This window comes from Bubalus kerabau, chromosome 5 (genome assembly GCF_029407905.1).
Source record: "Bubalus kerabau isolate K-KA32 ecotype Philippines breed swamp buffalo chromosome 5, PCC_UOA_SB_1v2, whole genome shotgun sequence".
NCBI lineage: Eukaryota > Metazoa > Chordata > Mammalia > Artiodactyla > Bovidae > Bubalus > Bubalus kerabau.
The window spans coordinates 26,197,899-26,211,468 of NC_073628.1; the positions used below are offsets into that span (position 1 = coordinate 26,197,899).

Sequence of the window (13,570 nt, forward strand, 5' to 3'; positions counted from 1 at the left end):
TTTTAAATAAAAGAGGTGTGTGTATACATTTTCCACTAGACACATCTACCACCTCCAATAAGGCCTTTTTTCTATAAGACCTTTACCTTTTTCCTGTACTATTGCACTGGCTGTAGGAACTCCAATAAAATGTTAAATATAAACAGTGATAGTGGGTATCTTTGTCTTGTTCTTGGTTGCAATGGAAATCCTTCTAATTTTTCTTCATTATTTGTGATGCTTGTTTTGGATTTTTGATACCTTTTCAGGTTGTTTCCTTTTCTTCCTAGATTGTTGAAATTTACTTTTATTAAACTCTTAATTCATTTGGAATTTCATCAGGTTTTTCTACAACTCAAATAATCTTTTTCTTCAAATCTCATATGGTATGATATATTAATAGACTTTCTGATATTGAACCATCTTTGCATTTCTGGGTAAAACTTTCTTGGTCATGAACTATTTTTCAAAAACCCCACTTATTTGTAATATTTTATTTAGTATATCTGTGTAAATAAGATTTACTATTTTTCATGTGCTCTTTGCTCCGTTTTGGTGTCAAGGTTTTACTATGTCCCCACCACAAGTTTTTTCCTATTATCTAATCAAATAGGTTGCCTGAGATAAGAATGAACTGAAAATTCATTCTTGAAATTTTGATAAAACAATTTGAAGGGTGAGGAGCTAGATTTTTGATAAAACTTCATCAATTTGTTCAGATTTTCCATTCTTAAGTCATTTGAGGTTATTTTTTGAGTTGTCCCTTTCATCCAAGGTTTAAAATATACTGGCACATGTTTTATGAGTTTTTAAACCTCTACTGTATTTGTGCTTACCTCTTCTGTTTCCTATTTGTTGGGGATGTTGTGCCCTAGTATTGCTAGTTATTTTTCTAATTTATTAGTCCTCCTCTCCCCAAAAATTAGCTATTTTATTGATACTGGTGTTTTCAATCTTACCACTTTCAGCTCATTTATAAAAACTTCCTTTTCCTTTATGATTAATACTCTTACTCTTGATCTTTCTTGTTTGCTGCTGCTGCTGCTGCTAAGTCGCTTCAGTCGTGTCCGACTCTGTGCGACCCCATAGACGACAGCCCACCAGGCTCCTCTGTCCATGGGATTCTCCAGGCAAGAACACTGGAGTGGGTTGCCATTTCCTCCTCCAATGCATGAAAGTGAAAAGTCAAAGTGAAGTCGCTCAGTCGTGTCCATCTTAAAAAATGCATTTAAGAATATAAACTTTAACAGTACCACATTTTGTTTTGTGGTACTTTTACTGTCAGTTATAAGTATTTTGTAACTCCTAGTTTTCTCTTTAATTCAGTGAGTCATGCTTTTAGCCTTGAAGCATTTTATTCAGTGAGTCAAGCTTTTAGCCTTGAAAAAAAGAATATGCTTTTAGCCTTGAAGCATTTTAAAATGTGTTATATTGTGGTTGATTCTAACTTAGCTGAATTGAGATCACAGAAATGTGGTCTCAGAAATTCACCTTCTGAAATCTGTTAAGGCTTACACTATGACCCAGGTAATAGACAGTCTTTATAAATGTTCCTTATGTATTTGGGGGAGGGGGATGGACTTAATTGTATCATCTTTCTGTATCCATTCACACTGACTTTACTAGTTTTACTAAATTACTAATTTTTAATGATCTGTCAACCTCTGATAAAAGTAGTTAATCAAACCCATTTAGCATTTCCTAGTTTTTTTTCCAATATATTTTGAGGGCATTTCATGAGTTGTGTCTTGGTTCATTATTATTATATACTGTTGGATTGTTTCATATATTGTTACATAGTACTCATCCTTATTAATACTTTTTTATTGTTGAAAATTCTCTTTTGTCTTCCATTACTACATCTCCACTAACCTTTTGGCTAATAATTACCACTTTTTAAACTCAAGAAGAAAAAAATCCTGATAAAATAATGTTTAAAATGTCAGACTATGTCAAGTTGTTTTCCTTGTCTAGAGGGACAGTCAATTCCATGTTTAGTTGTTTCTGTTTCCCTTTTAGCTAAGCTTTTGATCTAAATGGATTATTCCTGACAAAAATTATTTCAAAGACTTGACAAAGGGATATTATTTCTTAAATGTTTTATGGAATGAATGGATGTTTTTGCACAATAGGCTAAGCGGAGTAGCAATAAAAGTTTTTCATAATTTATTCTTATTGGGTAAATATTGTTGAAACTATGGTACACAGCTGGAGCTGGATAGAGAACTATGTTTTTTTCCCTCCACGAAACATCAGACTTATCAGTTTTAATTTAGGTAAGTGTAAAAAAGTTTATCATTTAAGATGAGAACTTTTTCTGTCAGTGGCTATCTTAACTTTGTAGCATGGAAGTTAAGAGCATTTCCCCCAAAACTCTTGTTACTGGGAGCAGCTTGTCACCGAGCAGTGATCTGGCCACTGCTCCTGCTCCTTTCTGTTTCTTGACTGGGCAGAGGCTTGGTGTCCAGTCTGAAAGCTGTTGTGGTTTTTGACCTTTTAGAGCACAGAGACTGGAGTGGTAAGCCCCAAAATGGCACTAAGCCATGCACACACTCTGAAATATATTTAGACTATATTGATCATATATTTAATCACAAAATACCTCTTGAGTGGGGAAAAAGGACTTTTATTCTACTTTAGGCCCTTTAGTAGTATTTAAAATTATTTTAATCTTTATAATAAATTTTTATATTATTTTTAAATAAATTTTTATATTTTTATAAAATATAAAATTATTTTTATAATAAAATAACTTACCAGAAATACAGGTTTGAAAAAAAATGAGAATGTTACTATAATCCTGCGTATGTATGATTAAGAGTATAAGGCTTTCTTATTAACACAGTATGAAACAAAATGTAGTTTATATTTAACTTGGGATACTCTAGTTCAGAAAGGTCAGAAATAATTCAGTTAACATAAATTCTATTTCCTGGAGAAAATTAAAGGGAAGAGGAAGGGGTGCTAATATGATAGCAGTCCTTATTACCATCTTCGTTTCTTCTGGCTAAGAACCCTTGAAATCTAATACAAACCCTGGCTATGGAAAAGGATTTGAAGTGATAAAAGTTAAAACTTAACTTATAGTTGGCCATTTCAAACTGTCCCTTTTTTTGTTTGGCGTCTCTCTGCCAAGAGGATCAAATTGTAGGCTCCATCCCTGAAGATTTACATTTAGCTGATTTGGGATAGGGCTTAGACATCTGAATTTGTTGAGTTTTGCTAAAAATTCCTAGTTGTAAACCTCTCAGGGCAATTATAACAGTTTTGCTAAGGTTTTTTTAAAAAAAGCAAAACACTTGTTATATATAATAACACTATGTAATAAATGGATTTGGGGGTATCTTTCCATTAGTTTCTGTGTGAATTGGGGTGAACATTGCTGGGGTCTCTCTGAAGGATCTAAACTCAGATAAAGGAACTGATAAAGATCTGAGTAGTAGGGAAATGTCCACAAAGAAGTGGTTGCCAGGGCAATATGTTAGTTTTGCATCTTCAGTACCTTGGAAGTTAGCTATTAGGCTGAATTGTGCCAAAGGGATGAGATTTGGGTCCCTTAAGTACATGTTGTTGTGTCTCCGATACTTTTCTTTCATTAGCACTTTTTATTTTTGTGTGATCATATTCACCAGATAATAAACTCTTAAGCAGTCAGGGACTAAGTCTTTCTTGCTCCTTGCTGAACCTAACCCAGTGTCTACCATATTGTAGGCACTTATTTGTTAACTTCTTGTTTAAAAGAATACATTTTTAAATTGTTGCTATAAATTCTTTACTGTTAATAGTAAAATTGATTTCACATTAATTTCTAGGTCTCCTAACTCTCACTTATCCTCGTAACTCTTTTCTACCTTAAATAACCAAGTCCTGTAAGAAATTCCTAGGAAAAATTACTGATAGAAACAATTCAGATTTGTGGCACTGTCAGGCTGCCACATATGGATGTTCAAAGACACATATAGTGTACAGAAAGGGAGCCCTCTCTTGGGTCCCAGCTAGTCATGTAACTTATGTTCATCGTTTCTTCCAAATCCACAGTGGCTGTGAGATGATTAAAAAGAAATGGGGTGCTGCCCTATCTGTGCTGATGTAACAGCAAGTATTTTTAACAATCTTAGGAGTGCATCCAGTTTCTAACATGAATAAGGTAGGATGTTTATGTTTGAAAAAATGTTTATCATCAACATAAAATGAGATAAATGAGCATTTATGGGGGATAATTTCTGAAGTTGATTCTGTGGAAGCACCTCTTCCTATAATATATTCTTTACTGCTGTTGAAGAGAGACAAAGGGATGGGTGGTAGAGGAGGAAGAGACCTACCTTTGTAGACCTTTCTCCTGGCCTAGTGTGATATGTCTTACTATATCTGATTAGATGAAAGTAAGTCTTATTGCATCTTTGTTATTTAACTAAGTGAACTAGCTCTATAAATATCTAGTAACATTGGGAACCACTGTGTGGGTAGGTCTTGTACTATTTTGAGTTGTTATCTAAACGTTTTCAATTGGTCCAAGAAGAGACCTAAGAAATCAGCACTGGTCACAAAGATATCAACAGTTAAGTCTCCTGGGGCGGGGGAAGTTGGGGCCCAGGTAGGAAGCCTCCGCTAGTTTGAATGGGAAAGGGAAAAGTAAAATAGAATTAAATCACTGGGAATAAAGTAACAGAAGTTTTAAAGTAGTTCCTTATAGGAAGTGGACTGTGGGCAAGGAGACGGGAAAAGAAGGGTAGGTCCCAGCAAACATGGCAAGAGGTTGGGGAAAGGTTGTGTGGAAAGATGGCAGATGAATCTGAACAATAAATGTCTAGTCATCTGTTTTAAACTATTCTTTCCTGGTGGTCTTTTTTTCTGCCACAATTCATACTACAAATCTGTTAAATACTCATTCACCCAGAAACTGTTGTTTCTCATATTGCAGACCTTTGCTAGAAAAAAAGAAAAAGGAATAATTTTTAAGTCTTTACTTTCAGGGCCACTATTGAATAAATGAAGACTATACCTTAGTGTTCCATGTGTCCTGGGAGAGAATGGTATTACAGACCTCGTAAAGGTAAAGCTGACCCCTGAAGATGAGGCCCATCTGAAAGAGTGCAGAAACTCTTTGGGAAATTCAGAAGGAGCTCAAGCTTTCAAGTTACTTAAAACTACTATTCTGAGGTTATTGAAAAAGAGATGGTAGTTACAGACTTACCTATGTCAAACTTGTGAATAAACCTGAATTCCTAAAAGTTGGAAAAAAGGGGGGCAGAGTGAGTCCTCTATTTAGCCCTCAGCTCTTTTAGTTATCATCCAACATTTGGAGGCAAACTCCTAAATGACTGCATCACAGAAGGTGTTTTGGTGCCTCTGATGTACCGGTACTTGCCTTGTGTATTATATATGTAGTAGCCATTTGGTCCAAAAGGATGTAATGATGTATGTTTACTGTGTTTAGAAACTGATGCTTTTCATCAAGTTTATGCTAATTCTTTTGTTTTGGCTGGCTGATATATCCATGTTCATTTATATGCTGTAATAAAGCTGTAACTTCCTCTACCATGTAAAAATAAAAGTATATTTACCCAAAAATAACTCATATAAATGTCAGCTTCAATCCTGACACTGAATTAAACCTTATTAGTTTTTATTCTAATAATTTTTACAAGTGGATTTTAATTTTTTAAGATTTAAACTGTATAAATTCTTCAGTGATGAGACCAAATTGGTCTTTCTTCTCTTGGGAAAGATTGCTTCACACCCTACAAAAAGTATCTTAAATTAGAATGTTCGTTTCTTTAGAACCTTCCAGCTCTCATCTGACAGAGAACACTGTTCTGCTGGGTTAGCTCTATGGGACGTATGGGTCACTGGGTGGGTGACCACAGTCTTACCCACTCACCAGGGAGACTGGCTGCAAACGACAGTAAGTGCAGACAGGCAGTGTACACTGTACCTTCCTCCTCAACTGTGGCCAGGGCATCCTGCCGAGTTAACATAAACTCTCAGATGTGTAGCTTGGCACTGGCCACTCTACTGCTTTCATGATGAAAACAGTTATGGTTCTGTCAGGTCTGCAAAGGAAAAAAACTACACAGAATTGCCAGGAGGATATGAGGACCTTTCACAGAAAAAGTCATTCAAATCCAAACATTTGAACATTTAGATTTCTATGTATTATATCCCATATTGAGTAGAATCCACTTTATATGCTAGAATCCACTTTATATGCTAGAGAATAATACTAAATTTCAACTCATGTTGGATATTATACTTTGCTAAATTAGAAGCTGAGCTTTACTAAGGTTTCACTTATTTTGTTTCATATATTCTGTTCAGTAAAGAAGAGAAAATATTATGCAACAAATTTTATTTAGCATAGTCAGTCCCAACATTCAGCACAAAAAGAGTTTACAGAGGATAGAAAGTGCATTAATAAAAGCCAGTCTTTACCAAAAGAAAACAGAAAATATATTATTGATTCAAAATATTTTACACTTGAATGATAAACTGCAATAACTTATTTTGGGCACCTACTGATATAAGAGAAAAGAACAGAAGAAAAGAATACTTTAGAAGAGTTCAGTCTCCATCTGGTATCAGAGAAGTCAGTAGAGGTCACTGAGACCGGCAGTCTTTCTTGCTTTCTGCATTAATGCCCTCAGCTGGAACTGTTTACGGGACAGAAGACGTACATGCTGTGAGGGGGAAGAAGTTAAACAGTTTAGCCCTTATCCAGGTCCAGGTGTAAACTAGCAGACAGTTTGTAACCTAGTGGGAGTTAGGAACCCTAAACTCATCAACGTTCCTTTGGAGCCCAATACTACATTTTATGTGGCTGTTAACTCACTGGATTGATGCTGGCTGGCTGTGTTAAGGAACCTGTGGAGGCTTTCCTGGTGACTCAGATGGTAAAGAATCTGCCTGCAATGCAGGAGAAACGTGTTCAATCCCTGGGACAGGAAGATCTCCTGGAGAAGAGAATGGCTACCCACTCCAATAACCTTGCCTGGAGAATTCCATGGACAGAAGAGCCTGATGGGCTACAGCCCAAGAGGTCACAAAGAGTTGGATACAACTGAGCAACTAACACACTTGTATTCAGGAAAGTAGTCTTCTGAGACCCTACAAAGTGTCACAGGGAAAGCACCCCCTTGCAGGATCTGGCTCAGTTCAAGCTACATCTTGAGACAACCAAGATGCCAGGGAAACTTGTACTGTGATCCTAACAAAAGTTAACAAAAAACTTTTAGAACTGACTGACTGTCACTACTTCGCTAAAAAAGGGGAAGGGCAGGGATGAGTAGCACCAGGCCACCTTTGGTCCAGTGCCTAGCAAACAGCATCCTTTCCTCACCTCTCCATGTTTACCTTGGCCTCAGTTATGCCACCCAAGCAGAGGACAGCATACAGAAAGGGAGCCCTCTCTTGGGTCCCAGCTATTCATATGCTTCTACCAGGTCCAAGAGTGGTTTGGCCATACACTCACAGTGAGACAGGCAGGGTCAGCAGGCAACCTGACCAGCCTCGCAGGCACACTGAAGCCTCAGAGGCAGCTGTACTGAATATCCAAAGGGTGGCTGTTATCCCTAAAGCCATGCTCTTCATGACCCAACAGAGAACAGTAGCCAAACTTGGCTTACAGATCTTCCACGTCTGTACAGTAGTAGCATTAAGCCTGGAATCATTTAGAAGGGCTCTATTGCTAGCAGGGCAAGCCCAATACTCTACAAGGGGAAACAGGTATAAAAGTATGCAAGTCTAAGAAAATTAACAGAGGGAAAAAAGAAAGCAACAAAGATGGCGCAGTCAATGATCTTCATTTAGATGGTGTGACCTGAAAGAATGGGAATCTGACTGTGCCTGCTGATCCACCCGGGTGCAGCACTAAGAAGAATTACATTCAGCTTGATGCCGCCTTGGGGTAGGAACTGCAGCCACTAAGCCCACTTTTCTTCCCATACTCAGATTATCCTCAGTCCTCTCTGCAGGTGGGAAGACACTGCTCATAGCCATTTACCCCACCTGCTCACTTTTGGAAAGAAAAAGAATTTTAACTCATCCCCTAAAGACAAACCCTCTTGATTTGTGGTTTTCAGCAACAGTGGTTCTAAAACATGTTCCAAAACTCTGGAAAGCAGAGTGAAGAAGACATACCTTTAGGAAGACATCTAAGTCTATGACTCCCCGCCTCAAGGCTTCTCCCAGGTAAAAAATAGTGTCTTCAATAGCATTTTCCTCTGCATACAGATTTAGGATCTGTTTGTATAGTGGGGCTGTGGGAATGATAACTTCATCAATATCATTGTTTTCAGACTGATTTTCCATTTTCTCCAGAGCAGAACTGAGTTCTTCATCCTTCTTTCTCAAAAGTTCTATGTTTTTATCAACCTCAGCCTGAAAACAGAACAGTCCAAGCATGATGATTTTACACTAATTATAATTATCCATTTGTCAGACATCTACAACTCAACTTCATACAAGCAGACTTGCTAATAAAACAATGCTTAAACAACTCATGGATGAGATTCATGTTTCAAATACAAAACATTTCAAAGTTAGAGGATAGGTGTGCTCTAACATGCTAAGTGCAGACAGGAGATGCTAAGCTGAGCACTTATGGCGGTAGTGATAAGCCTGTCACTTACCAGTGATAAATACTGCAAACTAAGCCATCACACAAGACACTTTCCAGCAGGAGGTTTCTTAAAATCATAAATTAAAATCATAAAAGAAGCCCTTCTTTCAAAACAAGTGGACATCTGCCTCAGAGGAAGAACTTTCCCCAGTCTATACAGACAATTCAATGCACAGAACCCCACAAACACCTGAATTTTAGTTCCAAGATATAGCAGGTGGTGGTTGCAGGCTCTGAATTGTTCTGGTGCCACTTTCCTCATTTGAAAATAGCTGACTATCGAGAAGCTCATTTTACACACTAGAACCATTTATTAGACTAACGTGTACATACAAATCACTTTCTCCAAAGCCCTCAAACATTCAATAAACTCTCTATCCTTTCATCAAAAATGCACACTTACTGGAACAGATTCTCCCTCAGAAGAATGAAAGTGAAGAGTGAAGCTGGTATTCAAATTAAGCTAGTGCCTCTACATCTTTAAACAAAAGAAGGCACAGGGCTGACTTCTACTGACTCTTCAGGGCACAGCAGTCTGATAAAAATGTGAGAAAGCTGAAGAGCTAAAGGTTGCATACCAAAGATACTTTACATATAGTTCAAACAACGTTTGGAAACAAAAAAGAACTGATCCTTAAGTCTGCACCCCAGGTCTGCAGATCTTTATCATGGCTAAGAACTCTCTCAAATTCTTATTTCTGAATTAACTGTCTGGTATTTCTGAATTAACTGTCTGGTAACATCAACACTCAAACAGTCCTCCTATGGGTCAAAACATTCTCTCTCAGCGTGAAGGTGCAGGCGAAAAATCCTCTAAATACATCCACTTCCCAGTCAAAGACTGTATTTCAACCATAGGCTCTGTTCTTTAACAAGCTGTATAGCAGCTATGTTCAAGTGCTTAAAGAGTGTGTACAATCGTTTGAACTCTTAATACCCACAGTACTCAGGGTAGCCATAGTACATACAGGAAACTTTGCCATAGCTACAATTAAGATAGTGCAGTTATGCAATGAGTTACTTACTACTTCTTGATCTAAACGGTTAACCATCTCCTCGAGTTTCTGGTGACCTTTTTTCAGGTCTTCCTCTGTTCGTTTCAAGGCGTTGAGTTCTGCCTGGGCACGATCCATCTCCTCCTTCATCCGCCATCTCAGTTTGTCGCTGACCGCTGAGATGAGAGAGGCTCGGATAGTGTCCTCGCTGATTGTGCCATCCCTACTGGGACCTGCAGGAGGAAAAGGCAAAACACTTGCTTACTTCCCAACCTCTCTCTATTCCTTTCACGGGAATCATCACAAAACAGGACAAAATACGAGTCAAAACTTTCAAAGTGTGAGGAAAGAAAATGATGTATGCTGTTAACTTCATTAAACATAACATTAGAACAGGAGTTGATTCAGAAATACTCTCCCCATGAGAGGTTACTTCTTGTTGTTCAGTCACTAAGTCGTGTCCAGCCCTTTGCAATCCCATGGGACTGCAGCATGGGCGGCTGCAGTGGAGGCTCCTCTGTCCTCCACTATCTCCTGGAGTTTGCTCAAATTCATGTCCACTGAGATGGTGATGCTAACCATCTTATCCACTGCTGCCTGCTTCTCCTTTTGCCTCAATCTTTCCCAGCATCAGGGCCTTTTCCAATGAGTTGGTTCTTCACAAAAGGTGGCTAAAGTATTGGAGATTCAGCATTAGTCCTTCCAATGAATATTCAGGGTTGATTTCCTTTAGGATTGACTGGTTTGACCTCCCTGCAATCCAAGGGACTCTCAAGAGTCTTCTCCAGTACTACAATTTGAGATTACTGTTTATCCATATTTACTCACTTTCTCGGCTTACAGCTCAAACAATTAGCTATTTTCTCAATGAGGCAGAGGCTCATCGAGAGCCTCTACAGATATCCCTACAGATTACAAGATCCCCAAATCTCCAACAAATGGAACAACAAATTTGTAACAAGGAAAAACATCTGATTCAGGTCAAGTCCATTCTCAGGCTTTACTGCTAAGCTGGAGGGAAAAGGCACCACCCACTCTAGAGGCCATTAAGATTGAGAAAGGGCAGTTTCCTTAAACTAATGTACGGGTTAATACGGCTTCCCTTCTGTAAGATGTTTATTCCTTTACCAAAAGAACAGGAAAGAACAGATGTGCAAAAGAGAATGCCATCCAGAAAATTCAGCTGATAAACTTCTGTTCTCAGATTCTTTACTCTTTACCTTCCTAATCAGTGTCTTATATAAAACTTACCCCTCAGATATTTTCTTCAAAAGGCTCCTCCCTTTAATGTAAGTATAGATACTTTTTAAGACTATCAGTGTTCTTCAGTTAGGGTCATAAATCAGCAAATGATACATGGTATTTTGATTTTCAGTTAGGTTTGATGACAGAATACCATGTGGGGAATTATAGTTACCTTTACCTCTCACAATGAATGAAGAATGATTACAGACTAACAGTGTCACTTCCACTCTGAGCTGAAAATTTTTATCACCTTAATGCTGAGTTCTACTTACTGGAGGGTGGAGGGGTGGGGGCCTTTAAGTCAATTTGTAAAAATGTACCCAGAATCTCACCACTCGTGTTCTCATCCATTACAGGCCCGTTCCTGGTCCCATGCAAAGTGCGCTGTTTCCAAAAGGAAACTGCACTGTTCACACTACATCGCAACCAGTGCCACCTGTGCTCGCCACTGTTCCATCTAATCACAGCTCTTGCTATTCCGTACGCTGATCTGGTCACTCCACTTTTTAGTTTTTGAATAGTAAAGCTGTTTTCTCCCAGAAGCTGGTCCATAACCAGGATACCCTGAATGCTTTTCTAGGCTTCTGTAAATGACACTGGGAGACCTTGGCGTCCTCAGATGTTACTGGTTTTAAAAATAGAGTCTAAGTCTACAGTTCTGTTCCCCCCCTTTTTTGTTTCTACCACAGAAGAACTGTTTTTTTGTGACTTGGGTTCTATTCTTCTTGCAAGTGAAAATGAGCAAAAACAGTATCTCCCATGGCCAGGTTTCCCTGAGGAGCGTCCTTCGTCCATCTGTGCTAAGGACACTGCATGTATACGGTAAAAGGAAAAGCCCACCATCAGACTCTCCTGCTAAGTCTCCCTCTTTCCTGTTAGGAACGTCCTGCTAAGAAGCACCCAAACAGCACCCATACTCCAGCATTTACAAAGAGGCAATTAATATTTTTTATATTACCACATAAATCCATATATGCTTTTCAGAATTTACTTCCAATTTTATAGAAGTATGTCAGCTTATTATTTCACATGTCTGAGAAGCAAAACTATTAACTTTCAGATATGTGCTTTGGAATTCAGAGTTGTAAAGCCAGAGGGTAACTTGAGGTCTTATTTTTCATATCCCTGACCTCTTAATACCTGACTTTTCCAAAGCGTTCTCATCAATTTACAGTTACTGTATCATCTCTGGGCTCATTCCCCTCAAATTTTCCCATAATCTTCCTCAGTGACCACCTCTCTATTCACATCCTCTTGTATAGACACCTCTTAGCAACCTCCCTGAATTCACCAATTCATATCTCCACTTATTCCTTCTCGTACCTTTGACCTCTTGCTTCTTCCACTCCTGTTTCCCATGAGTACCTCCCCTCAGTCCTAACTCCTTGCCCATCTCTTAGTCCTGAACACAGGCTGCCTGCCACGACAGCCTCTCTCTCATTGTGTCGGATCACCAGGCATCGTCCAAAGGCCTTGTGTGCCATAACATAAACCAAAATCTTGATCCTTTGGATTCTTTCCTAAAGCCCTAAGCCCTCTTTTATCATCTTCTCATAAAAGAAAAAACAAAAGTCCTCAGAACATGTTCAAAGACTGAAACTACCAGATGGGAGTCTTCCACTCTCTTCTCCCATTCTGCTTTGGAACAAGAATCCTAATCCTTTAATTATGTGCCTGACTCCTCACTATTCAAAAGCACTCACTTCCCTTTCTCAGGAAGACAACCTGCTTTCCTCTCGGTATGACTTAAAGATTTAGCTGTTTTAGACAAAACATTTTTGACCTAAATTAATGCCAATCCCCCAAGACAATAGAAATAAAAACCAAAATAAGCAAATGGGACCTAATCAAACTTACAAGCCTTTGCACAGCAAAGGAAATCATAAACCAAATGAAAAGACAGCCCACAGAATAAGAGAAAATATTTGCAAATGATGCGTTCAACGAGGGCTTAAATTTCCAAAATATACAAACAGCTCATCCACCTTGACAACAAAAAAACAATCCAATTGAAAAATGGGCAGAAGACCTAAATAGACATTTCTCCAAAGAAGAATAAAGATGGTCAATAGGCACATGAAAAGATGCTCAACATTGCTAATTATTATAGAGAAATGAAAAAACTACAATGAGGTATCACCCCACACCAGTCACATTAAAAAGTCTACTAATTATAAATGCTAGAGAGGGTATGCAGAAAATGGAAACCTCCTACACGGTTGGTGGGAGTGTAAGTTGGTGTAGCCACTGTGGAAAACAGCTTGAAGGTTCCTCAGAAAACTAAAACTAGAATTACCATATGATCCAGCAATTCCACTCCTGGGCATATACCTGGAAAAAATTATAGTTTAAAAAAAAACATGTACCCCAACACTCACAGCAGCACTACTCACACCAGTCAGGACATGGAAGCAACCTAAATGCTCATCAACATGAGTGGATTATACAACAATACCACTCAGCCACGAAAGAACTAAATAATGCCATCTGCAGCAACATGGACGCAATGAGAGGTTCACACGAAGTGAAGTCAGAAAGAGAAAGACAAACACCAGATGGTAGTACTTATATCTCACATGTGACACAAATGAACCTATCAATGAAACACAATCAGTGACACAGACAGCAGACTGGTGGCTGCCAAGGAGGCGGGTGGGAGAGAGACGCTTGAGAGTTTGGGGTTAGCAGACACCAACTGGGGACGTCCTACTGCACAGCACAGGGAATTATATTT

The 13,570-nt window shown here is 38.5% G+C and overlaps 2 protein-coding genes across 3 annotated transcripts in view; one reads left to right on the forward strand and one right to left on the reverse strand.

Moving 5' to 3' along the window:
- The window catches only part of LOC129652570 (L-lactate dehydrogenase C chain), a 42,850-nt gene extending 41,614 nt beyond the window's left edge, over positions 1-1,236 (forward strand). The window contains exon 7 of the mRNA XM_055581311.1: positions 1,032-1,236. Coding sequence (XP_055437286.1) covers positions 1,032-1,068 — 37 coding nt within the window. The 3' untranslated portion in view covers positions 1,069-1,236. The remainder of the gene's footprint in view (positions 1-1,031) is intronic.
- Positions 1,237-6,311: 5,075 nt separating this feature from the next.
- The window catches only part of TSG101 (tumor susceptibility 101), a 41,564-nt gene continuing 34,305 nt past the window's right edge, over positions 6,312-13,570 (reverse strand). For both annotated transcript variants that reach the window (XM_055581316.1, XM_055581315.1), the window contains 3 exons: positions 9,622-9,824; positions 8,116-8,355; positions 6,312-6,656 (listed from right to left, as the gene is read on the reverse strand). In XM_055581316.1, the coding sequence (XP_055437291.1) occupies positions 6,567-6,656; positions 8,116-8,355; positions 9,622-9,824 (533 nt within the window). In that variant the 3' untranslated portion in view covers positions 6,312-6,566. The remainder of the gene's footprint in view (positions 6,657-8,115; positions 8,356-9,621; positions 9,825-13,570) is intronic.